This window comes from Cetorhinus maximus, chromosome 4, assembly GCF_964194155.1.
Source record: "Cetorhinus maximus chromosome 4, sCetMax3.hap1.1, whole genome shotgun sequence".
Taxonomy (NCBI): Eukaryota; Metazoa; Chordata; class Chondrichthyes; order Lamniformes; family Cetorhinidae; genus Cetorhinus; species Cetorhinus maximus.
The window spans coordinates 133,906,730-133,934,602 of NC_135882.1; the positions used below are offsets into that span (position 1 = coordinate 133,906,730).

General features: G+C 42.4%; 1 protein-coding gene across 1 annotated transcript in view; it reads left to right on the top strand.

The window, feature by feature from the left end:
• Positions 1–1,926: 1,926 nt before the first annotated feature.
• The window catches only part of ccdc12 (coiled-coil domain containing 12), a 79,725-nt gene continuing 53,778 nt past the window's right edge, over positions 1,927–27,873 (top strand). The window contains exon 1 of the mRNA XM_078540883.1: positions 1,927–2,067. Coding sequence (XP_078397009.1) covers positions 1,984–2,067 — 84 coding nt within the window. The 5' untranslated portion in view covers positions 1,927–1,983. The remainder of the gene's footprint in view (positions 2,068–27,873) is intronic.

Genomic DNA, 27,873 nt, shown 5'->3' on the forward strand with positions numbered 1-27,873 from the left:
TCCACCTTTTGATAAGATTATGGCTGATCTGATTGAGGCCTCAATTCCACTTTACTGAATGCCCCCTTGCCCCGTCCCGCAGACACCACCCCCTGCACACACACTCCCCGCACACATACCCCCCACCCCGCCCCAGCCATAACCCTTGACTCCCTTGTCGATCAAAAATCTATCTAACTCATGCTTGAATGTATTCAATGATCCAGCCTCCACTGCTCCCTGGGGAAGATAATTCCACAGATTAACGGCCCTCTGGGAGAAAATAAATTCTTCTAATCTCTGCCTTAAATAGGATATCCCTAATTTTTAAACTGTGTCACCTGGTTCTCGACTCCCCCACAAAATATCCTCTTAACACCCAACCTGTTGAGTTCCCTTGGGATCCTATATGTTTCAGTAAGGTCACCTCCCATTCTTCTGAACTCCAAGGGTATAGGCCAAGCCTGCTCAACCTTTCCTCATAACATAATCCCTTCATCCCAGGAATCAGTTGAATGAACCTTCTCTGATCTGCTTCAAATGCAATTATAGTAAGAAGATCAGAACTGTACACCATACTCCAGATGTGGTCTCACTAAAGCCCTCTACAGCTGTAGTAACACTTCCTTTATTTTATACTCAATTCCCCTTACAATAAACACCAAATTCTACTTGCCTTCCTAATCACTTGCTTTACCTGCATACTAACTTTTTGTGATTCATGTACCAGGAGACCAATCCCTCTGTACTGTAGAATTCTGCAGTCTCCATTTAAATAATATATTCTTTTTCTATTCTTCCTGCCAAAGTAGATAAGTTCACATTTTCCCACATTATACTCCATCTACCAAATGTTTGCTCACTCACTTAATCTCCCTTTGTCCCTTTGTAAATTCTTTACCTCCTCTTGACAACTTGCTTTCCTACCTATCTTTGTGTCATCAGCAAATTTAGCAACCATACACACTCCCTTTATTCAAATCATTGATATGAATTGTAAATAGTTGAGGCCACAGCACTGATCCCTGTGGCACTCCACTAGTTTTTGCATGGGAACCCAAAAATGACCCATTTACCCCTACTCTCAGCTTCCTGTTAGCTAGCCAATCCTCTATCTATTCTAATATGTCATCACCTACACCATGAGCTCTTATTTTGTATCGTGACCTTTTATGTGACATCTTATCAAATGTCTTTTGGAAAACCAAGTACACCACTCTACAGGTTCCCCTTTATCCACGTTGCTTGTTACTTCTTCAAAGAACTCTAACAAATTATTTAAACATGATTTCCTTTTCACAAAACCCTGATGACTCTATCTGATTGTATTTTTCCACATGTTATGCTCCTTAATAATGGATTCTAGCATTTTCCCTATGACAGATTGGCTAACTGGCTTCCTGCTTTCGCTCTCTGTCCTTTCTTGAATAGAGGTGTTACATTTGCTATTTTCAGTCTGCTGGCCATCTTTCCAGAACCTAGGGATCTCGATCTACACATATGTATGAATGTTTTTATATGTTATAGATGTACATTTCTATTGAGCAGGAAGTGGCTTCAATGAACAAGAGAGGGATTTAATATGTAATTGTGGAATCTATTACCTTTATTCCACCCCCTGTCTGGTGTTGGACTTGGGATAATGTGTTTGGTACTAATTTATAAAAATATTTTGTGTTTAATAGAGTAGAATACTCAACCTATAAGGGAAATACAGACATCTGAATGATTAGATTTTAAACTGAATACCCTTGTTGGATAACCCAGTGTATAAGATTGAACCATTTTAAAGATATATTATGTTTTCCCGCTATCTTGTGTCTGAAGCCTCTTTGTTATTAACTTACTTTTAATGGTTTGGTGTTTGAAAGGCTGACATACGATTTGGGTTGCTGTTGGGTGAATCGATGTATTCGGCGTTCCCTCCTGGTCGATCGCCTGTGAGCGGCTGGCTATGTCTGCCGCGAAGGCTGCTGGGAATTGTAGGCGCTTGTCGGCCGGAACATGGCGGATGGAGCCGGGAAACTGCAGGAGGAGGCGCTCAGGAGGAAGGAGCGGCTGAGGGTGTTGAGGGAGCGGCAGTTACAGGTAAGACAGCCCAGGGCACGAGGGCCGGGGAACTCAGTACTTAAAATTCACCCGATCTCCTCTTCCTCCCTAACCCCTCAGGCCCTATCTCTAGGCCTCTGTTTACAACGTGACAAAAACAGACCACAGCAGGGAATAATATAACATTCCAATATTATATCTGTGTACGTATATATATCCTGCATTTCTTTAAGATGTAACTGCTACCTCATAAAAGAGCTGATAGTATTGATTGGGTCAAAGTGCATCCACCATTCAACACTTCCACTAAGTTTCAGCATGCATTAAAGACCCCTGATTTGTGCATTGTTGTTCTCTGAGGGATGTAAAATGCAAAGTATTTCAGATCACTGTTTCCTCCTTCTAGATAATCGTTTATTGCCAAAGGGTTCCGAGGTAAATTTACACGATAAACTCAAAAAAAAGGATAAAACCCTTGGTCCAGATGGATTACATCCAAAATAATTTACGGGAGAGACAGCAGAGACATTAACCTCAGATTTAATAGAAAAAGGCATAGTGCTAGAGGCCTGGCAGATAGCTAATGTAATTCCTATCTTTAAGAATGGAGGCAGAACTTGTCCAGGGAATTATAAACTAGTCAGTTTAACATCAGCGACAGGAAAGATAATTGAATCCTTACCAAAGGAAAGAATAGAATAACATCTATAAATGAACAACTATATTAATAAATAGTCAGGATGGATTTCAAAAGGGAAAGTCTTGCTTGAAGAGCCTTATTGAATGTTTTGATGAGGTAACAGAGAGAGTAGACAATGGTAATGTAGTAGATGTAATTTATCAGGATTTTCCAAGGGCCTTCAATAAGGTGCCTCCTGATAGACCAATGAATAAGATCTGCGAATGTGGAGTTGGGGACAAGTGGCAGAATGGATTGCTAGCTGTCTTCAAGACAGAACAGAGTAAAGGGTAGTTATTCAAAATGGCAGAAGGTGGGAATGGTGTTCCATAATGAACCACTGCTGTTTACAATTTACATTAATGTTTTGGACTTTAGAAACAAAGACACAATGTCTAAATTTGTGAATGACACCAAATGGGGGTGGTGGTGGGCATGTAGGGGATAGTCAATACTTAAGGAGATTTGCAACAAATTACAGGACATTAAATAAACTTTCAAAATGCACAAATAATTGGCAGATGAAATTCATTACAAAGGTAGTACAGTTTGGTAGGAAGAATAGGAAAGTCACTTTTACTTGGAAGGTGTGAGAAAAAAGGGATTTCAGAGTACAAATACATTCATCACTAAAATCTCTGCCATAGGTTTTGTTTCTAGAAGGATAGAATTGAAAAGTAGGGAAGATATGCTAAACCTGCATCGATCACAGGTACTGTATTGTATTCAATTCTGGTTGCCATATTATAAAAAGGATTTAGAGGCACTGGAGAGGGTGTAGAGAAGATGTGTAAGGATGATACCAGAAATGCGTGGGTATTGGAAAAGGATTGACAGGCTGGGTCTTTTTTTTAAGAAGGCTGTGGGGTGACCTAATAGAGGGCTTTAAAATTATGAAAGATTTTGACAGAGTGGATACAGCAAGGACATTTCCTCTTGTGGGGAGGAGCATAACTAGAGGCCATCAATATGAGATAGTCACCAAGAAATCCAATAAGGAATTCAGAAGAAACTTCTTTATCCAAAGACCGGTGAGAATATGGAAATTACTGCTACAGGGAGTGGTAAAAATGAATAGTATAGATGTATTTAAGGGGAAGCTAGACAAGCATATGAGGAAGAAGGGAATAAATAGCTACAATGTAGATTTAGATGAGAAAAGATGGGAGGAAGCTCGAGTGGAGCATAAACGCTGGCATGGACTGGTTGAGCTGAATGGCCTTTTCCTGTAATCCAACGTACAGTGGGTTCTCTGCTCCCTCACTAGGCCACTAGCTCTGATGTATCAAAGCTAGTGGTCTAGTGAGGGGGTTAGAGAGAGGGGTGAGTAGTGGCCAGAGGGGCTTGGAGTTCACAGCAGAGGCAGACTAAATATCTCAGGCAGCAAAGTGAGTGGGGCAGTGGAGGGTGATGCAGGGAGGAAGATTTGATCAATGGGAGGCAAATCCCAAAGGGGGGAGTCATCTATGGCAGAGGATGGATGTTCGGTTAAGTGGGAGGGAAGTTTAATCAATGAGAGAGAGAGGTTCGATCATTTTCAGGCAATTTGATATATGCTATCATTGGAGGGGTTGGGTGATTTTTAAAAAAAATTCGTTCATGGGATGCAAAGAACTGCTGACAGGGCACTGTTTATTGCCCATTTCTAAGCACCTGTGAGAAGATGGTGGTGAGCCACCTTCTTGAACCGCTGCAGTCGTGTGTAGGTACACCCACTGTGCTGTTAGAGAGTGAGTTCCAGATTTTTGATCCAGCCATGGTGAAGGTACAGCGATATATTTCCAGGTCAGGGTGGTGTGTGACTAGGAGGTGAACTTGAACGTCATGGTGTTACCATGCATCTGAAGCCCTTGTTCTAGGTGGTAGAGGTCACTCACGGGTTTGGATGGTGCTGTCAAAGGAGCTTTGGTGAGTTGCTGCAGTGCATCTTGTAGACGTTATGTACTGCTGCCAATGTGCACTGGAGATGGAGGAAGTGAATATTCAAGATGGTGAATGGGGTGCCGATCAAGTGGGCTGCTTTGTCCTTTATGATTTTTAAAAATCTTTCACGTGACATGAGTGTTGCTGGCTCGGCCAGCATTTTTATTGCCCATCCCTAATTGCCCTTGAGGTGTCAAGCTCCTTCAGTGTTGTTGGAGCTGCACTCATCCAGGCAACTGGAGAGTATTCCATCATACTCCTGACTTGTGCCTTGTCGATGACAGACAGGCTTTGTGGAGTCAGGAGGTGAGTTGATTGTGGTGGGGATTTGGGAGGCGCATGATCATTAGGGGGCTTTGGGATGGGGGTGGTGGAGGGTTGTGCCTATTGGGAAGGCAATTCAGAGGAGGAAGTTTTGGACGTTGGGGTGGTGATTCAGGACCTGTGTACAATTACTGGAAGGGGGATTAGGGGAGGAAGATTCAATTAAGGTCTCTTATTTGATCCCTGTTACATTGTTTAACCTTGCCTTTATCAGCTCTCAGTGTGAAAATGCCTCCATTTTAAAACTCTCATCTTGTTTTTACATCCCTCTGTGGCCTCCCCCTCTTAACCTCTGTAATCTCCTCAAGCCCCAAAGCCCTCAGATTTACTTCATTCTTCCAATTCTGGACAATTTTACCTTGTCTGCTGGTGGCAGGGCATTCAGTTGCCTAAACCCAGTGACATTCCCTCCCTAGCTCTCTCTTCTCCTTTAAGACTCTCCTTAAAACCTACTTCTCAGCTGGCCTAATATCTCCTTATGTGGCTTGCTGAAAAGCTCCTTTGGATGTTTTACTACACTAAGGGCACTTTTTAATGTAAGTTGTTATTGTATAATGGGATGGAGATTCAGACCAGGGGAGGGAATGTTCTACTCATGGAAGGGGGGGTTCAGGGAAAAGGAAGGGGGCATGGAGCAGTGGAGGCAGATTTATGGTCTGGGTTTGAGAATTTTTTTTATGACTGACATCCCACAGCGAATTAGAATTTGCTGTCGGGGTTTGAAATAAGCTGGCGCGAGGACCGAGCGAGAGTTCCAGCGGGAGTTAGGGATTTAAAAAAAAACTATTGCGAGGATGGATCGAGCGTTTCGAGGGAGAGTCAGGGCTTTGAGAAAAAAAGGCATGAGGACAGAGCAAGAATTCCAGCGAGAGTTTGGGGATTTAAAAAAAAATAACAGGTGCGAGAGTTAATTAACATTTTATTGTGTTTGCTTAAATTCCTCAGGTTGGTGTCCTAGGCCCAACCTTCTTCAGCTGCTTCATCAATGATCTTCCCTCCATCATAAGGTCAGAAATGGGGATGTTTGCTGATGATTGCACAATGTTCAATACCATTCACGACTCTCAGCATCAAGTATCTTTACGGTGCAGAAGGAGGCCATTTGGCCCATCGAGTCTGCACTGGCTCTCTGAAAGAGAATTCCACCTGGTCCCGCTCCCCTGCCTTATCCCCGTAACATTACACATTCTCTCTTTTCAGGTAGCAATCCAATTCCCTTTTCAATACCTCGCTCGAGCCTGCCTTCACCACACTTTCAGAAAGATTGTTCCAGAGTCCAACCACCCTCTGGGTGAAAAAACTTTTCCTCACATCACTCTTACTCCTTTCGTCAATTATTTTGAATCTGTTCCTTCTAGTTCTTGATGTTCTCTCGAGTGGGAACAGCTTCTCACGATTTACCCTGTCCATATCCCTCAGAATCATGAATACCTCTATCAAGTCTCCTCTCAGCCTTCTTTTCTCCAAGGAAGAGTCCCAACCCCCCCCAATCTATTCTCATAGCTACAGTTCTTTATCCCTGGAATCATTCTTGTGAATCTCCTCTGTACTGTCTCTAATGCCTTCACGTCCTTCCTCAAATATGGCACCCAGAACTGGATGCAGTACTCCAGATGAGGCCTAACTAGTGTCTTATACCAGTTCAACAAGACCACCTTACTCTTGTACTCAATGCCCCTATTAATAAAGCCTAAGATACTATATGCTTTATTTACTGCTCTATATATCTGACTCAAGGTGCTATTATTTCATCTGACAGGTGGATAAGGGATTTCACCCTTTTAAGTGTATCAGGATCCTGCCAGGCGTGCATGGGGTTTCACTCTCAGATACTGGAGCAGTCCATGTCCATGACAATACCCAGGCTTGGGCTGACAAGTGGCAAGTAACATTCGCGCCACACAAGTACCTGGCAATGACCATCTCCAACAAGAGAGAATCTAGCCATCGCCCCTTGACATTCAATGGTATTACCATCGCTGAATTCCCCCACTATCAACATCCTGGAGGTAACCATTGACCAGAAACTGAACTGGACTAGCCATATAAATACTGTGGTTACAAGAACAGGTCAGAGGCTGGGAATCCTGAGGCGAGTAACTCACTTCCTGACTCCTCAAAGGCTGTCCACCATCTACAGGGCACAAGTCAGGAGTGTGATGGAATACTGTTTACTTGCTTAGATGTGTGCAGCTCCAACAACACTCAAGAAGCTGGACAGCATTCAACGACGAAGTAGCCCGCTTGACTGGCACCACATTCACAAACATTCACTCCCTCCACCACGGACGCACAGTGGCAGTAGTATGTACCATCTACAAGATGCACTGCAGGAACTCACCAAAGCTCCTTAGACAACACCTTCCTAACCCATGACCAGTACCATCTAGTAGGACAAGGGCAGCAGACATATGGGAACACTATCACCTGGAAGTTCCCCTCCAAGCCACTCACCATCCTGACTTGGAAATATATTGCCATTCCTTCATGTCACTGGGTGAAAATCCTGGAACTCATTCCTTAACAGCATTGTGGGTGTACCTACAGCACATGGACTGCAGCGGTTCAAGAAGGCAGCTCACCACCACCTTCTCAAGGGCAACTAAGGATGGGCGATAAATGCTGGCCCAGCCTGCAAAGCCCACATCCTGTGAATGAATTTTAAAAAATAGCAGTATGATATGATGTCATTGCTACAATGGAAGCTTGGCTTAAAGAGAGCAAAAATGGCAGCTTAATGTCCCTGGATATAGGGCTTTCAGGCAGGATAGAGGGGGCTAAAAAAGGTGGGGGTGTAGCATTATTGGTTAAAGAATCAATTACAGCTGCATCAGCCTGGATCGTAAACTCCAACCTCATGTGTGGATGTGTGCATCCAGCACAATCTTGACTTAAACTACCAAAATGAGCCAAGCTGACAACGTTTTAATTCAGTTAGTGGTTTCTCCCTGGAGCTTGGGTGAAAAGGAAGCAGTTACTGTGCTGCTGCTGTTTGTGATAAAGTAGAGTTTGGACTGCGGTTGAAAGAGGAAGTTGCTGCTGCAGCTTTGTTGCAGTAGATTCAGATCGTGTAAACACAACAATATTTTCATCTGACATCGAAGAGCTTGTGGAATTATCAAGAAATATTTGACCCAAGGGAATTAATTTGGAATTTTTGATTTCTTATAAATTGCCTCTTGTAAAAAAAATAACTTTAAAAATAAAATATAGCTGAAAAGTTACAAAGTGTACTAAAACATCTGTTGGGATAGGTTACTGCCGTTGGTGAGTAGACAAAGCAAGGAAGCTGGAGATGTATACATAGTGATTTGTATTGGCAGAGGACATGGGAGACAACGACCGCAGCTCTTGTGCTTTGATTAACTTTCTTGCCTGTGAATTTTTTTTTATCCTCAGCAAATGTTAATCCTGGGGAGTGAAGTACACACAGTCAGATGTAAATTAAAGCTCCTTGTGCTCTGCTTCGACAACCTGCCTTGGCTCCAACTTCAGAAGGATACCTGCTACTGCAACATTCTGATGTTTCCCACAGGAGTGATTCTGTAGCTTCTGTTTAGTGTTGAATTAGGAACAGTGCGAGGAAGTGTCCTCTGGGTGCAATGTTAGTGACCTAGTAATTGTTTCAGCAAGGCACTTTAATCAACTACATAGTATTGAACTGGGGTCACTTGTTTGCAATTATGGGTAAGGTGGCAGCTTCTCTTCCCTGAAGGACATGAGTCAGCTGGTTGGGTTTTCATGGATATTCCTGTCTTTCATGGTAATTATTTTGGCAGCAGCCCACAAATTATTGGATTTATCAAACTCAGTTGCTTGTTTTGCAGCAGTGGATTTGAAGTTGCAAGCTGTGGACTGTTAGTCCAGTATGATTACCCAACATGTTTTACTGTGTTAAAGGTAGTATATACGAACATACAACTGAACATACGAATTAGGAGCAAGAGCAGGCCAATCGGCCCCCCCAAGCCTGCTCTACTATTCAATAAGATCATGGCTGATCTGATTGTGGCATCAACTCCACATTCCACTTACCCCTGATAACCTTAGATTCTTCACTAGCAAGTCTGCCTCTGCCTTAAAAATATTCAATGATCCTGCCTCCCCCATTCTTTGGGGAAGAGGCTTCCAAAGGCTCACAGTCCTCTGAGAGAAAACATTTCTCCTCGTTTCCAGCTTAAATGGGTGAGCCCTTATTACCCTAGTTCACAACTGTGAAACTTTGTAACAGACCTTTACAGCCTGCATAAACACCTGTGACTTCTGATTCATCAGTTGGGGCTAAATTTGACAATTTAGAAACAGAAGCATTGAAGTTTGGTGATGACTTATGGCAGGTCTGGATAGCGAGGTTTTCAATGAGTTGTAGTTTATGCAGGGTGCAAAGTGGATGCCTGTTTGGGGGGAGTGGGGCAGGGAGAAAATGTTATCAGACTAAGCTATGTTTTTGGGTTTATAGGAAAAGGAGGGGACCATTTAGTGTCTCAAGTCTGTTATTCATGAAATCATGTCTGATCTGCGACCTAGCTCCATATACCCATCTTTGTCCCATATCCCCTGATTCCTTTGGCTAACAAAAATAAATCTCAGTTTTAAAATTAACAATTGATCTATCAGCAATTGCTGTTTGCAGAAGTCACTGCTAAACCTCAACCAACCTTTGCATGTAGAAGTGTTTACTACTTTCACTCTTGAAAGGTCTGGCTCTAATTTGTTTCACTATGCCCCAGTCCTAGACTCTGGAAATAGTCTCTCCAAATCTACTTTATTTATTCCCCTTGATATCTTGGATTCTTTGATCAAATTCCACCCTCCGGTAAACCTTTTAAGTGCCAAGGAATCCAACAGGAGATTGTATATTCTCTCCTTGTAATTTAACCCTTGGAATCCAGATATCATTCTGGTAAAACTGCACTGCACTCTCTCCAAGCTCTATATATCCTTCCAAGATGTGGGACCCAGAATTGCTCACAGTACTCCAGGTGTTGATCAGGGCCTTGTATGACTGAGGCATGACTTCCACTCGCTCATATTCTCGTTCTTTAGAGAGAAAGGCCAGCATTCCATTAGCCTTTTTGATGATTTTCTGTACCTGTTCATGAGATTTTAAAGATCTGTGTGCCCCTGGACACTGAATCACAGAATCACAAGTTGCAAAAAAATGTTTTGTTTTCGGGGAGAGCAGATTTTAGTAAAATAAGGCAAGATCTGGCCAAGGTAGACTGGGAACAGCTACTTGTGGGGAAATCTACAGAAGAGCAGTGGGGGGGGCGTTTCAAAAAGGAAATGGGGAGGGTACGGGCTCAACATGTTCCCTCTAGGGTGATAGGAAGGAGTAACAAGCCCAGAGAACCATGGATGATATTCAGGATACGATGAGAAGGAAAAGAGAGGCTTTTAGCAGGTACAAGGGAAGCAAATCAGCGGAGGCATTAGTGGAGCACAGAAAGTGCAGGGTGGAGCTTAAGAAAGCAATTAGGAGAGCAAAGAGGGGATATGAGAAAGCTCTGGCTGGTAAAAGTAGGCAAAATCCCAAGATATTCTATAAGTATATCAGTGGGAAGAGGATAACCAGGGAAAGAGTAGGGCCCATAAGGGACCAAGGGGGCAATCTATGGGTCGAGCCAGAGGACATTGCTAGAGAGTTGAACGAATACTTCACATCCGTCTTCACCCAGGAGAATGAGGATGAAGGTATGGAACTCGGGGAGAGACTGCGAGGTTCTTGAGCAAATTGATATAGGGAGTGACAAGGTATTGGAGGTGTTGGCAGGCTTAAAAGTGGACAAATCTCCAGGTCCGGAGGATTTGTGTCTCAGACTGCTGAGGGAGGCAAGGGAGGAGATCGCAGGGGCTCTGACCCAAATTTTTAATTCTTCTCTGGCCACGGGGGAGGTGCCAGAGGACTGGAGAACAGCTAATGTGGTTCTGCTATTTAAGAAGGGTTGTAGAGATAAGCCAGGGAATTACAGGCCAGTGAGTCTCAAGTCAGTGGTAGGGAAACTATTGGAGAAAATTCTGAAGGAGAGAATCTATCTCCACTTGGAGAGGCAAGGTTTGATCAGGGATAGTGAGCATGGCTTTGTCAGAGGGAAGTCATGCCTAACAAATTTGATTGAATTTTTTGAAGTGGCGACCAGGTATGTAGATGAGGGTAGTGCAGTTGATGTAGTTTATATGGATTTCAGCAAAGCCTTTGACAAGGTCCCACATGGTAGACTTATAAAGAAAGCAAATGCACATGGAATACAGGGTAATTTGATAAGGTGGATTCAAAATTGGCTTAGTTGTAGGAGACCGAGGGTGATGACAGAAGGATGCTTTAGTGACTGGAAGCCAGTATCCAGTGGCATACCACAGGGATCTGTGCTGGGTCCCCTATTATTTGTCATTTATATAAATGACATAGATGACTGTGTGGAGGTAGAATTAGTAAGCTGGCGGATGACACAAAGATTGGCCGAGTGCTTAACAGTGAGGTTGAGTGTCTTGGACTACAGGAAGATATAGACGGGATGGTCAAATGGGCAGATAAATGGCAGATGGAATTTAACCCTGAAAAGTGTGAGGTGATACACTTTTGGAAAGAGTAATTTGACAAGGAAGTATTCAATGAACTGCATGGCACTAGGAAGTTCTGAGGAACAAAGGGATCTTGGCGTGTGTGTCCATAGATCTCTGAAGGCGGAGGGGCATGTTAGTGGGGTGGTGAAAAAGGCATATGGGACACTTGCCTTTATCAATCGAGGCATAGATTACAAAAGTAGAGAGGTCATGTTGGAGTTGTATAGAACCTTGGTGAGGCCACAGCTGGAGTGCTGTGTGCAGTTCTGGTCGCCACATTATAGGAAGAATGTGATTGCACAGGGGCTGCAGAGGAGGTTCACCAGGATGTTGCCTGGGATGAAACATTTAAGTTATGAAGAGAGGTTGGATAGACTTGGGTTGTTTTTGTTGGAGCAGAGAAGACTGAGGGGCGACCTGATCGAGGTGTACAAGGTTATGAGGGGCATGGACAGGGTGGATAGGGAACAGCTGTTCCCCTTAGTTGAAGGGTCAGTCACGAGGGGACATAAGTTCAAGGTGAGGGGCAGGAGGTTTAGGGGGGATGTGAGGAAAAACTTTTTTACCCAGAGGGTGGTGATGGTCTGGAATACACTGCCTGGGAAGGTAGTGGAGGCGGGTTGCCTCATATCCTTTAAAAAGTATCTGGATGAGCTCTTGGCACATCATAACATTCAAGGCTATGGGCCAAGTGCTGGTAAATGGGTTTAGGTAGGTAGGTCAGGTGTTTCTCATGTGTCGGTGCAGACTCGATGGGCTGAAGGGCCTCTTCTGCTCTGTGATTCTTTGTAATTTTACACTTTCATCTACACTGCTAACAGTGCAGCTTATCTTTGTATCATTGGCAAATTTGGATATGTGGCTTTCTATCCCATCCTCTAAGTTGTTTATATATTAAATAGTTGAGGCCCCAACACATTCTTCTGGGTCACCTCTAGTCACATCCTGCCAATGAGAGTATCTGCCCATTATCCTTTGCCTCTACTACCTCCTGCTCAGCCAAATTTCTAACCAGGTCAATAATTTGTCTTCAATTCCAAGAGCTTCAACTTTAGCTAATAGTCTCTTGTGAGGGACTTGATCAAATGCCTTCTGGAAATCCATATAAAAACATCCATAGACATTTCCCTGTCCACTACTTTAGTCACCTCTTCAAAAAATACAGCTTTGTCAGGCACGACCTACCTTTTACAAATCCATGCTGGTTCTCTCTGATGAGCTGAAGATTTTTCAAGATGTTCAGCCACCTTGCTTTTAAATATAGCCTCTAGTAATTTCCCGACAACAGATGTTCAGCTAACTAGCCTATAATTCCCTGGTTTCCCTCTGTCACCTTTTTTAAATAGCATAGTGACATGTACTGTTTTCCAGTTTAAAGGAATGGTTCCTGCATGGAGAGAATGCTGGAAGATTATAGTTAGGACATCTGCAATGTTCTCACCTTTTAAAACTCTGCTATAGAAGCCCTTTGGTCCTTGGGATTTGTTGCTCTTTAGTGCCATTAGTTTCTCTATTACTATTTTTCTTAGGTTTCAGCTGACAAAATAATCACCCCCGTTCGATTTTGTACTCCTCATCAAAGTGATTCATAAATGCAAAAACATAGGCAAAACCTTGGAGGAGAAGAGGTGGGGAGGCAGGAGTATTCAAGGGAGAGGTTATAGAGCATGGCATCTAGGTGACTGAAAGTACAGGCACCAGTCATGGCATCTAGGTGACTGAAAGTACAGGCACCAGTTGGTGGGGGGCGGCATCAAAGCTGCAAGGGTTGCAAAAGAGGTTGGAGTCAAGAACAGAGAGTTTGAGGGCTGGGTTATAAGTAATTAATGTGTTGGTGGGGATGCTAAGCTAAAATGGGAGTTCTAATGTAGCTGCAAGCTTAGCAAGTTTAGGATTGAAAATGTGTATTCTTCCCAAATTAATTCACTGAAACTAGCTTTCACTAGTATTAACATTGTTGATGCACAAAGTTGCAAGTAGTATTGTTTGCACATCTGAACATGTAGTTAACATTTGAAGCAGCCTTTCCCTTCTCTGTCAGATTTATAGTGTAACTTGATGCATTTTCAATTTAAGCACCTGGAGCTTTGATACAAACAAGTCTTTTCTAAGCAACCATCATATTTTTCAGTGGTATGTTCCCAGTATTCTTTCTTGTGAAGCCTGTTCTCTCCCTTCTCCTCTAAGTGTGTTGTTTCAGTACATAGGAACAGGAGTAGTTCATTTAGCTCCTCGAGCCTATTCTGTCGTTCAATTAGATTGTGGCTGATCTGTATTAAGGGGCATAGGAAATAGGTGCAGGAGTAGGCCATTCAGCCCCTTGAGCCTGCTCTGCCATTCAATTAGATCATAGCTGATCTTCTACCTTTGACATTTTCCCGCACTATCCGCATATCACTTGATGTCTTTAATGTCTAGAAATCTTATCAATCTCTGTCTTGAATATACTCAATGACTGAGCCTCCACAGCCTTCTGGGATAGAGAACTCTAAAGATTGACCACACTGAGTGAAGGAATGCCTGCTCATCTCCTCCTAAATGTTTTTAACTATATTTTAACTTCAAATACCTGTTTTAGCTTTGGATCCATTAATACTGCTAGCTAACAAAAAAAAATTACTTTCAGTTTTGACATTTTCACCTCATTTTGACCTCGCCTCAGCAACTTTTTAGGTTAGAGTTTCAGATTTCCACTACTTGCATGATGAAGTTCTTTCTGATGTCAGCCCTGAGTAGCCTACCTCTAATTTTATGGCTATGCTCCCTTGTTCTTTATCTTTCACTAGAGGAAGTAGTTTCTATCTAACCTGTTAAGTTCTTTAATCATTTTAAACACTTCAATTAGATATCCAGTTAATCACCAGTGCTTAAGGGAATACAAACCTATTCTATGTAGTATGTCCTCAGAATTTAACCCTTACAATGCAAGTAATTTTTGAAACTATATGTCTGAAGACACATCCATCTAACAGTTATTAAAATACTTCTATACATAGTTCTTTTCCATTGGATGTCAGTTCGTGATGTAGATTTGTGTCTTTTTCTGCATGTGCAAGGCATAGCATTGATTATAATTACTGGTTCAGAGAAATTTCAGTGTGTAACTTTTGATGCTGGATGCACTGAACTGTTTTTATGTGCACTTGATGGACCAGAATGAGAGGGTTGTACTTCCACCGGCAGCTTGCAAGACCTGCAAAAAAATGGACTTCCGGTGCAGCAGGAACTGGAAGATGGTGGTGTCATGGTAATGTCACTGGATCAGTAATCCAAAGTGCCAGGCTAATGTTTTGGGGACATGGGTTCAAATCCAACCCCAGCAGCTGGTGGAATTTGAATTTAATTAATAAATCTGGAATAGAAAGCTAGTCTCAGTAATGGTGACCATGACAACTGTCATGGATTGTTGTAAAAACCCATCTGGCTCACTAATGCCCTTTAGGGAAAGAAATCTGCTGTGCTTGTCTGGTCTGGCCTACATGTGATTTCAGACCCACAGCAATGTGGCTGACTTTTACCTGCATTTTGAAATGGCCTCACAAGCCACATGTTTCAAGGTCAATTAGGGATGGGTAACAAATATTGGCTTTGCCAACACTGCCCACATCCCTTAAAGAATAAAGGAGCATTGAATTTTGGAACTTCAGATACGCTTCTGAATGCAGCAGCAGACTGCATTGTTGTTGCGTATGTTTTTATTATGTGAATGTGCTTAGTTGGTAGTGTGCTTGTCTCCAGCTTAGATGGTTGTCGATTGGAGCCCGGATTGAGCATGTGATTCAGGCTGACACCAGATGGGTAATGCTGGAGAGCTGCATCATGGAGGTGCTGCCTTCAGATGAGATCCAGAAGCACTGTCCAAGTGAATGCTAAAGATATTTTGGGACTATTTGCGAATTCTCCTGGTTTCTTGGCCAACATTCATCCATCAATTAACACTATATTAATGGGTTATTCATCTCATTACACTTGATGCTAAGTGCACATTGGCTGCTTTGTTTACCTACATGAGAAGTGTTGCTGCACTTAGAAGTGATTTATATGAAACCTGTCAAGATGTTTCAACAGCTGTCAGGCAAAATATAAATATTCCCATTTTTTTGAAGAAAGCTAGCCACTCTCTAGTTTAAAACAAAACCCAAAATATGCCTTGACCCGTGTTTCCCATCAGAGGTTTGTCAATGTTGCAAAGTCACAGTGACATGCAAGAAACTGCTGCTATATAGGGTACGGAGAGGAAACGTGTGGTTCAGTACAAAGTCAAAACATTTTGAGTGAATAGCTGTTTAGCATGCAGCAAAAAATGATGATGGATCTTAACTTGAAATGATGACGACACCCTGCTCCACCACCACCTTCCTGAATCCCACCATTATCTCTAAACTGTCAGACTGCTTGTTCGACACCCAGTGATGAATGAACAGAAATTTCCCCCAACTAAATATTAGGAAGACCGAAGCTATTGTATGTAGATCCGTCACAAACTCTCTTCCCTAGCCACCGATTCCATCCTGGCAACTGAGGCTGTACCAGTCTGTTTGAAATGTCAGTGTCCTATTTGACCCTGAGATGAGCTCCTGACCACATATTTGCGCCATCACTAAGACTGCCTGTTTCCACCTCTGTAACATCTCTCTGCTTTGCCCCTGCCTCAGCTCACCTGCTACTGAAGCTTTCATCCATACCTTTGTTACCTCTAGGATGGACTATTCCAACATGCGCTCCTAACCGGTCTCTGACTTCCAACCCTCCATAAACCTGACGTCATCCAAAACTCTGTTGTCTTTGTCCTAAATTACACCAAGTCCTATTCACCCATCATTCCTGTGCTTGCTGACTCATGTTGACACCTGGTGATAAGTTGTTGGAAGTTGTGCTAAAACTGTACAAGACCACATTTTGACTACTGGCCTGGGTTTGGTCACCAAGACGCAAGAACAGCTCTGGGGGCCAGTGTACAAAAGAATCATGAGGCTAACCCATAGTGTCAGAGGAGAGACAAAAGAAACTGGGGCTTTTTTGCCTTCATGGGTAAAGAAGCTGGATATGGAAAATTAGTTCGAAGTGATTGTGAGTGTAGTGCAAGGGAAATGGGTTCAAACTAGCATAAGGCAAATTTCAGTCTGATCAAAACACAGAGTGAACTCCTGGATTTAGCAGTGGAAATAACTACCCTGAAACTATTTAAGTCACTGTTAAATGTTGTGAAGCAAGGCAGGGATGAAAGCTTTATCAGGATGAATGAGCTAAAGTGGGCTGAATGATCTCCTTCATCTATGTTTATCCTTGAGCGAATGTTAGATGAGGACAGGATGGTGCGTGGTTGTAATTCAATGCAATGACTGAGTCAAATCTTATGTGAATGGCCACTGGAGCAAGGGGCTGAAGGGCTGCCTTCCTTACTATTCAACAAGAAGTTAATCACAAGGCAAGGAGCAGAGAAAATTTGTACAGAGGTATTCGACTTTGAAACTGACTGTTGATTAACATTTGTTTAATGATAAGAGGATTGTCTGGAGGCTAATGGGCACATTAGTGGCTGCTAATTTATTAGGATCAATAAAATGTCTTCTGAACTATTGTGCATTATATGAATAGCCCTCGGTGCAGTCAGATTTGAACACTAATGAAGATTAGAAAAGAAAAAACATACTTGGATTTACCAGTACATAACAATGTATTACATCTCTCAACCCTGTTGTCTCTTGTTGCCTGTTTTACATGTATTGTACAGTCTGTTATGGAAGGAGGAATTGGAGGGCTGAACGTTTTATAATACGGAGAAGCTGCAGTCGTTCTCCTGGAACAAAAGAGACACAGGGGTGACTTGGTTAAAAGTGTACAAAATTGTCAGGTTTAGATACTGGTTGGTACAAGGACAAGGGAACTCAAATTTAAGCTTTGGGCAAGAGATACAGGGAGATGTGAGGAAATATTTTTACACTGGAGGGTCTCACTGGCTGCAAGAGTGTGAAAGTGGAAATGATCACTGATTTCAAAAGAAAATGACAGGGAAATATTATATAGGGATGCAGGGGTAAATCAGGAATGGCACTGACTGACTGCTGTACAGAGACCCGCATGTACTTGATGGGCTGAATTGCCATTATGACTCTATACATTGTTTGGAGCGCTGAAAAAGTTTTAATGTATTACTTTTGAAATGAATGGTTGACAAATGCAGCAGTCATTCTGGGTCACTAATAGTCTACAACCAGCAATAAAATGAATAACTGATTTTTAAAAAATTCATTCATGGGACATGGGCTTCGCTGGCTGGGCCAGCATTTATTGCCCATCCCTAGTTGCCCTTGAGAAGGTGGTGGTGAGCTGCCTTCTTGAACCGCTGCAGTCCATCTGGTGTGGGTACACCCACAGTGCTGTTGGAAAGGGAGTTCCAGGATTTTGACCCAGTGACAGTGAAGGAATGCCGATATATTTCCAAGTCAGGATGGTGAGTGACTTGAAGGGGAACCTCCAGGTGGTGGTGTTCCCATCTATCTGCCCTTATCCTTCCAGATGGTAGTGGTCGTGGCTTTGGAAGATGCTGCCTGAGGAGCCTTGGCGAATTCCTGCAGTGCATCTTGTAGATAGTACACACTGCTGCTACTGTGCGTCGGTGGTTGAGGGAGTGAATGTTTGTGGATGTGGTACCAATCAAGCGGGCTGCTTTGTCCTGGATGGTGTCCAGCTTCAGTGTTGTGACAGCTGCACTCATCCAGGCAAGTGGGGAGTATTCCATCACACTCCTGACTTGTGCCTTGTAGATGGTGAGCAGGCTTTGGGGAATCAGGAGGTGAGTTACTCATTGCACGATTCCTAGCCTCTGACCTGCTGTTGTAGCCACAGTATTTATGTGGCTAGTCCAGTTTAGTTTCTGGTCAATGGTAACTCCCAGGATATTGATAGTGGAGGATTCAGTGATGATAATGCCGTTGAACATCAAGGGGTGATGGTTGGATTCTTTCTTGTTGGAGATGGCCATTGCCTGGCACTTGTGTGGTGTGAATGTTACTTGCCACTTGTCAGCCCAAGCCTGGATATTGTCCAGGCCTTGCTGCATTTGGACATGGACTGCTTCAGTATTTGAGGAGTTGCGAATGGTGCTGAATATTATGCATTCATCAGCGAACATCCCACTTCTGACCTTATGATGGAAGGAAGGTCATTGATGAAGCAGCTGAAGATGGCTGGGCCTAGGACACTACCCTGAGGAAGCCCTGCAGTGATGCCCTGGAGCTGAGATGACTGACGTCCAACAACCACAACCATCTTCCTTTGCGCTAGGCATGACTCCGACCGGCGGAGAGTTTTCTCCCTGATTCTCATTGACTCCAGTTTTGCTAGGGCTACTTAATGCCACACTCTGTCAAATGCTGCCTTGATGTCAAGGGCAGTCACTCTCACCTCACCTTGGGAGTTCAGCTCTTTTGTCCATGTTTGAACCAAGGCTGTAATGAGGTCAGGAGGCAAGTGGCCCTGGCGGAACCCAAACTGGATATCAGTGAGCAATGTGTGTTTTGTGGAGAATACAGGAACAAGTGTAAATCATTCAGCTCCTAGAGCCTGTTCTGCCAAAGTTGGATCATGACTAATCTTGACATCAATTTCATTTACCTGCCTTTGGTCCATATCCCATGATACCTTACGTAATAAAAATATATCAGCTTCAGTCTTAAAATTTCAATTGACCCAGCATCAACAGCCTTTTGGAGGAGATATTTCCAGATTTCCATTACCCTTTGTGCGGGAAAGTGACCGAAATGGCCGAGCTAATTTTAAGATTATGCGCTCGTTCTGGATTTCCTGCACCAGAAAAAATAATTTTTCTTGATCAGTCCCATTGACTGGAGGGGTGTATATCAGAATCCTTGGAGATTAGTAATGTGGGATCTCTAGCATCCACTTGTCAACAAACACAGTTTTAACACTTCGTCCATATCACCAATGTTGCTCAGTACTACACTGGAAAGAACAGCATAGGTTATGTGCTTTTGTTCTGTAGAGGGGCAAGGATTCACAGCTTTTAACTCAGGGGTGAAAGAGTTACTGACTCGCTGAGGAAAATAATTCAAAACCCATTAAAAGGAACAGTAAGGCATTTTATAAGCATATTGGTAAGAAAGAGAATTGTTCAAGTAAAGCCTGTCGATTTGCTAATGATGAAAAAAATGATGGAGTAAGTAATTGGCTTTGGTCAAGAGAATGATGTTGCAAGAGCAAGCAAATCCTGAAAGAGGTTGAGATTGAGGTGAGTGAATATTATAAATAATAAATAAATAGCCTGAGCAAATATTATGATTGATAAAAGGAAACTTTTAGATATATTAGTTCGGCCAAAGGACGACCATGTGCCAGATGGGATACATCCTAGGATACTGAGGGAGGAAACAGCAGAGGTCCTGTCAATTATATTTCAGGCCTATACCATGAATGGATGTGTTCCGGAAAACTGCTGAGTGGTCAGTGTAATATCCATTTATAGAAAGGAAGACATAGCTAATTCATGTAATTGCAGGCCAGTTAGTTTACCATTTGTGGTCATGGAAATTTTTAAGAGCCTCTAAATATGAAATAACTATGTGTTTAGAAAAACCGATAGTAGTTGGAACTGAATAGTCATCACAGATTTCAAAAGGACGATTTTGTTTGAGAAATCTTATTGAATTATTCAAGGAGGTGGTAGTCATGATAGTTGGGAGAATGCAGTGGATATTGTGTGCGTGAACATTTAGAAAGCCTTTAATAAGGTGTCACGTGAGAGGCAATTAGCAAGCACCAAGAGGAATGGAATTAGGAGGAGGATAGTAAATTGGATTGCAGTTGGTTAGAAAGAAGAAAACAGGAGGGGTTAATGGCAATTTTTCAGTGTGGTTGGAAGCATTTAATGGTGTTCACAGGATTCAGTTCTGTTCACTGATTTGTTTATAGGCCTAGAGGAGTGATGTCAACATTTGTAGGTGGTGCCAAATTCTTTAGAAGATCAAAAGAAACTGAATTCTATGTCACTAAGTGTGAGATGATGCATTTTAGTTACAAAAAAGCAGTAATTACAATCAGAATGGAAGCTGGCTTGATACTCTGGAAGAGCAAAGGAAATTGGGGGTACAAGTTCATAAGATATTAAAGACAGCACTTCAGGTGGACTTCAGGCCACAAAAAAGCTAGTTACTTCTGAAGTTTATCATGAGTTATAGAATATAAAACCCAAAAAGTAACCATGAGTCGATTGAAAACAATATGTTAACTGAGCTCATTTTAGTGTGTTGTGGAATATTCATAATGATGAAAATAGAGATATGAGGAAAGATTTGAAAGATTGTGTCTTTTTACATTATAACAATACATATTAGAGGGTGTTTATGGAAAGTGCATAAAATTTTGAATGAATGGCGCAGTTTTGATAGAAGCAGAATGTTTTCATTATTTGAGGAGTCAAGAACTAGGGGCCATAGATGCAAGATCAAATCCAAGAGATTTAATAGAGAGAGCAGGAGATATCTCACACACAACAGTTGTTTATGTGGAATTCATTCCCAGGTTACATGGTTGAGGCAGCCTTTGTCAACATTCACGATTGGATAGACAAAGGGAAAAGGGCATGGAGGGATCTGAGAGTTGAATGGGCAAATGTGATTAGAATTGGGGTGCATGCAGAAGTGGACAGGATGGATCAAATGACCAATTTGCTTGCTGTAACCCTATATATTTCTATGTAAGTAGCTCACTGTATGGAGGGTGAAAGTCTAGTTCAAAATACTGAAAACTAATAGGCAGCAAAGGGTTTGCATTCTGTCAGCTACTCTCTTGTGGATTTATTGTTTATGAAGAGAACTGCAGAACTTCACTCTGGGTGCCTGTCAGCAGTTTATTTAATGTTTGTGTATTTTTAGCAGGATACTGGCAGGAATGCTCCTCTGAAATTGTTTATTCCCCACTATCCCTGGTTCTGACTTTCAACAAATTACATTGTTTTCCTGACTGTATACTTGATCAGTGTCAGCTTTACATGGTAATAAAATGGAACTGCCTTACTGTTTATTAAAAATGAGTTATTTTTATTGGAAAGGTTTAGTATTTGGAGTCATGTCAGATTGCACTGACCTATCTGAAACCAGGAGACGGTGGAGCAAAACATGCTCTTGCACTTCTCTCCTGCCCACTCCTTGTCTTTTTTTTCCCATTTCCTTCCAGTTCATGGGTGTTGAGGCTATTTATATAGCCATTTTGCAAATATACTTTAGCTGAGATTCTCCACAGATCAGGGATTGAAAAGAGAGAAAAACGATTAAGTAAAACAATGTGCTAGCTCAAGGGGCTGAATGGCTACTCTTCCTATTTTGCTAAATTTGATGAGTGTCAGGTTAGTAGTTGGATTCAGAATTCACATACATGGATTGGACACCAAATGCTATGCCTACAGATACTCCAGTTCAATGCTCTGTGCTGAGTAAGCGGACTAGGAGTTGGAATGTAACAATTGGACCAAGCTGGAAAATTCCTTTCCTGTCTGGTGCCCCCAGCCCTTGGGAAAGTTCATGCTTCTCGATTAAAGGCAGAAAATGCTAGTATGTTTTTTTCATTCATGGGATGTGGGCTTCGCTGGCCCATCCCTAGTTGCCCTTGAGAAGGTGGTGGTGAGCTGCCTCCTTGAACTGCTGCAGTCCATGTGGTGTAGGTACACCCACATTCAGCGGGTCTGGTAGCATCTGTGGAGAGAGAAACAGCATCAGCATTTCAGGTCTGCGACCTTTCATAATCTGAAACTTTAACTCTGTTTTCTCTCCATGGATGCTGCCAGATCAGCTGAGTATTTCCAGCATTTTCTGTTTTTATTTCCGATTTCCAGCACCCACAGTATTTTGCATTTATTATGAAGGTCTGGATGTGGACAGGGTTTCCCGTGATTCCACTCATGGTAAAATAACTCAACATACTGTCTGGCCTCTTACTACTTGAGATAAAAGAAGTTATTGTGCTTCTAATGCTATTCAACAATCATAAAATTTGTACAGGTTGGAAACAGGTCATTCAACCCATCACATATCTGAAAGAGCTATTCACTTAATTCTATTCCCTGCTCTTGCAAATGTTTTTCTTTTTTAAATTTTTATACATTTCCCTTTTGAAGACCATTATAGACTCTTCTAATGCTGCTCCTGGTCAAGCATTCCATCTTGACAACCCTCTTTTTTTTTTTGGTGATTGTATCACGTTTATACTCTGTAGTTACTATTTCTGTTGGTCAGTTTCCATTACGTATCCTAATCTTGAAGATCCCCATCAACTTCTTCTGTTCTAGTGAAAAAAGCTGAGTTTCTTTGGCCTCTCCCCCACTATCAACACCGTGGGTTATCATTGACCAGAAACTGAACTGGACTAGCCATATAAATACTGTGGCGACAAGAGCAGGTTAGAGGCTAGGAATCCTGCAGTGAGTAACTCTCACCTCCTGACTCCCCAAAGCCTGTCCACTATCTACAAGGCACAAGTCAGGAGCATGATGGAATACTCTCCATTTTCCTGGATGAACACAGCTCCAACAACACTCAAGAAGCTTGACACCATCCAGGACAAAGCAAGGCCGCTTGATTGGCACCCTTTCCATAAACATTCACTCCCTCTGCCACCGATGAGCAGTGGCAGCAGTGTGTACAAGATGCACTGCAGAAACTCACCAAGGCTTCTTCGACAGCACCTTCCAAACCCATGACTGCTACCATCTAGAAGGACAAGGGCAATGGATACATGGGGACACCACCGCTGGAAGTTCCCCTCCAAGCCACTCACCATCCGACTTGGAAATATATCGCCTTTCCTTCACTTTCACTGGGTCAAAATCCTAGAACTCCCTCCCTAACAGCACTGTGGGTGTACCTACATCACGGGGACTGTGTTGGCTCAAGAAGGCAGCACACCACCACATTCTCAAGGGCAATTAGGAATGGGCAATAAATGTTGGCATAGCCAGCGAAGCCCACTTCCTGTATAAATAATTTTTTTAAAAAATGAATTAAAAAAAACTAAAGCCCCTAAGCACTTGCATCATATCAGATAATCTCTTCTGCATCCTCTTAACCTCAAGATCCTTCCTAAAGTTAGCACCCTCAGGTGAAGATGGCAGAAAGCTGGAATATGAAAATGCATCGCAGCAGGCTGTTTAATTTTTAAAAATTCATTCTTGGGTTGTGAGCATCACTGGCAAAGGCCAGCATTTATTACTCATCCCTAATTGTCTTTGAGCAAGTGATGGTGAGATATCTACAAATGGCTTACTAGGCCATTTCACAGGGCAGTTAAGAGTTAACCACATTTCAGTAGGTCTGCGGCCACATGTCAGTCAGACCGGGTGAGAATGGCAAATTTTCTCTCCTTTAAGGAAATTGGTGAACCAGGTATGTTTTGACAACAATCTGGTAGTTTCATGATCAATCTTAGTGCAACAGCATTTTATTCCAGATTTATTAATTAAGTTTAAATTCTGGTGGCTGCCGAGGTGGGATTTGAACTCTGAAGCATCCATCCAGGCCTCTAGATTACCTCTTAACCATTAGTCAACATAATAAATGGCCTGGGGCATTTTCTGGATATTTGGACTAATTATTCAATACTTAGCTCTGTTTTTGAAAGTTTAGATGTTTGGCAGCTCTTTCAGAAATGTGGTAAATCTTTAAACTGTTGATTGGCTGCTAAAACGCTTTAAACTGCCTTCAGAATGTTGCAACTGATTTCATTGTTTATGGGAACAATCCAACTTGTTGGGAGTGGAAGGTAGATTAGTCATGACTGAGGCTGGAAATGTCAAAGTGATGTCAGTACAAGTCATTAGAGGTTGCAGTTGGAATCTTTTGTAGAGCTCCTCTTAATGTTCCCTGATGACTAATTTGGTAAAATCAGTATATAGCTGAGTTCCTGAAGGTTCTAAGTTTTGATCTCTGGTTTGTGCTGTTATAGTTTATGTCAGCTGAGGGTCTTTTACTGCAGTCAGCATCTGCAGCAGATCTCCACCTCAATCTAATGCCCTGGTCCCAGGATATAGACTAAGAAGTGGAAGCACCTGTGAGCAGGTGTTAACAGCCTCCAGACAGTGTGGGATTGGAGAATGGTGAAAACAGAAGTTACAAACTGCGTGTGTGTGTTTCTAGAATGAATGTCTTGAATTGCTGTGAAGGCATTAAGAGATAACCATGTGTGTGATTAGAGACAGTGCATGCACAACACATCCCTCAACCAACATGTAAAATCAATTCACTGGTCATTTATTGAATTTCTGTTTGAGGGGGCTTGCTTAATGTTGGGTTGGGTTTCTCTTAATTGCAGTAACTACACTTCAGAAAGTACACCACTGGCTGTGAGCAAGAGTCAGTGGCCTCTGGAGTGGATGGGGTTGGGATGCCCTGAGCCACTATTATAGGCATTGGGATAAATGCAATTTCTTGGAGGTGCAAATTGTTAATTTTCCATTTTTATTTACATCATCGCACTCCCCACAACTCCATATCCCCTCCTATGAATGGACATGCTCTTAGTGGGATGGGTTTCCACAGGATCCAGGAGTCCTCTGGCATCTTGCCCATGTGCTATTCTTCCTGTGTGCTATTTTATTTTGGCATTAATTTTTCATAAGTCAGAATAAGGTTCAGATCATGTGAACCAAAACAATGAAGGGAAAAACATGATACCATCAACGGCAATTTCCAGATAGTGAGACAGCTGCGATTACATTCACTGTTGGCAAATATTGACTTGGGAAATGGAACCTCACAAAAAGAAACAAAATTCTCCCTAACTCTGCCAGATTCGTAGATCGATTTTGTTCATTTTAAAATCAATTAAGCTGTGCTCCAGGAAGAATGTAACATGTAACTGGATGTGCACTTTGCCATTTCAGGTTGACCAAGTCAAAGTCAAACATGTGACCTGGAGTTCAAAACTAATTTTGACGGTGAAACTTTCGGACTATAAACTGAATTGAGACATGATTATCTGCTTTTGCAGCTCACCAATTTACTCCCTGTTTCTATACACACACACAAACACACCCCTTCCCTCCCCCCCACCCCGCAGCGTATGCCTCTCTTTATTGGACATACCCATTGGAAAAACAATCTTCCCAGCACTTCATAAACTCACTCTCTCATTGTCTCTTTCTGCCCCCACCATCCCCTTCTCTCTACCTATCTTATCTCTCCTCTTTGGCTTTCCAGCTTTCTTTGCGCTATTTTTATTGGCTCTCTATCAGCACACAAGCAAGTTCAATGATGAGAGGTGGCAGCTTTCCTTGTTGCTTGCTCATGCTTCATCTCTTCCATTTCCTTTGCCATCTCTTACTGTAGCTTCTCCCTGTCCTTTTGGTGCCTGTTTTCTCCATTGTACTCCTGTCTCCATTCTTTCTCTTGCCTCCCCCCTCTCCCCCCTCAGCACACAGGGTGCCACAGTTGATCTACAGGAGCTAAGCGTGTATGCATTTGGAATAAGGACTAAGGTTGTACTTAGCTTTTTCAAGAGTAAACACTGCTATACGTGACCAAATATTTAGTTACTAATTATAATATTCTTATTTTAGAGCCTGTGTTTATTTTTAAATAGTATTTACCACCCCCCCCACTGTCATTTCCCCCTCCCCTTTTCTCCTTGGACCTTTCTGTGCCCTTATATGGGGTATTATTGCATAGCTACCAACTGCATGTCGCTACCTCACTAAGGCTGTTTCATGATTTTACATCTGCATCCTCCTCCAAACATAGGTTCCATACCATGCCTTGCCCCGCTCTCAATTTTTCATTCTTTCAGCTGCATAAAAATGGACATAGACAGTTCAAATTACACTCAGCCAGGGAATGCTGAATAACATATAATACAATAATTGCCAGTGCCTCATGGGCACCAGACAGTTTTGAAAATGCACTTTAAGAACAGAAGACAAGTTCATTGATGAGAGGTGGCGGCTCTCCTTGTTGCTTGCTCATGCTTCAGCTCTTTCATCTCCTTTGCCTTCTCTTACTGTAGCTTCTCCCCGTCTTTTTGGTGCCTGTTTTCTCCATTGTACTCCTGTCTCCATTCTTTCTTTGGCTCACTTGCCTCTTGTTCCCCCGCCTCTCCCTCCTTCCCCCGCCTCTCCCTCCCCGGAGCCACCTGTTTGGTGTGTCTTAACAGACCATTTAACTGTGTAGAGCATTACGACGAAACCAATCATATTTACACGCATTCATGTTCTCTCTCTCTCTCCCCTTTCTCACGCACACACACACCACAGAGGAGTGGGAACCCTTGGATGATTTTATTTTCCAAACAGAGGTTTTGAGGACAGTTGTAGCATGACTCATTTCAGCTGAAATCACCAACCTCAATGTGTGTAAGGAATGCAACCTGAGTGCATGAGGCTCGTATGGCTCAGTAACATCGAAGATGTTATATTTACTCATACGATGTTGGTGAACCCCAATCCTCTTTCAGTCACTTGTATAGTAAATGACTGTGAGTAAATGACTTTGGAGAAACACTAACAAACTAAAGTTGCTTAAATGTCAGGGTAGGGAAGATTGATTGAATCCTGCTGGATGCTGTTATCTATGCTTTAGCAGCTGGTTCATAGCAGCAGTAGGAATGCACCATTAATATAAACTTTTTATGACATTTAAACACCTCAAAGTAACTTGTTGTGAATTTTTAAAAATACAATAACCCTTACTATCAGGAAATGTAGTATCCATTCTGCCACAGCAACATCCCACAATGAGGCCAACAAACAGTTGATCTGTTTATTTTTGAGGAATAAATGTTGGCCAGGACAACTCCAAACTGCTCTTCAAATAGTGCATGTGTTTTTTAAATCTACCCAAAGAGATGGATTGGGCCTCAGCTTTATGCCTTATCTAAAGGACATTCTATGCCAAGGTGAGGCAATGACACCTGGTTGGTTGCAAAGTGAGAAAAATGGTTTTGGGAAGGAAGGAGAGGGAAGGCCTACCTTGACCAAAGAGCAAAAATTTAAATACTGTTTGCAAATCTTCATAATCCCATATTTCATCCTGGAACACAACCGATTCCTTTCTGTAAACAATTGGTAGGTAGCAGGGGTTAACACATTCTTAAATCATCCTTGTGATGTATATACACTCCCAGTGCTATTAGGGAGGAAGTTCTATGTTTTTGACCCAATGACAGTGAAGAACAGTGATATAGTTTCAAGTTAGAATTGCATATAGCTTGAAGAGAAAAGTACAGGTAGTGGTGTTCCCATATGTCTGCTGCCCTTATTATTCTTGGTGGCAGAGGTCACAGGGTTGGAAGGTGCTGTCAGGGGAGCTTGGCGAGTTGCTGTAGTGCGCTGTGTAGATGGTATACAATGCTGC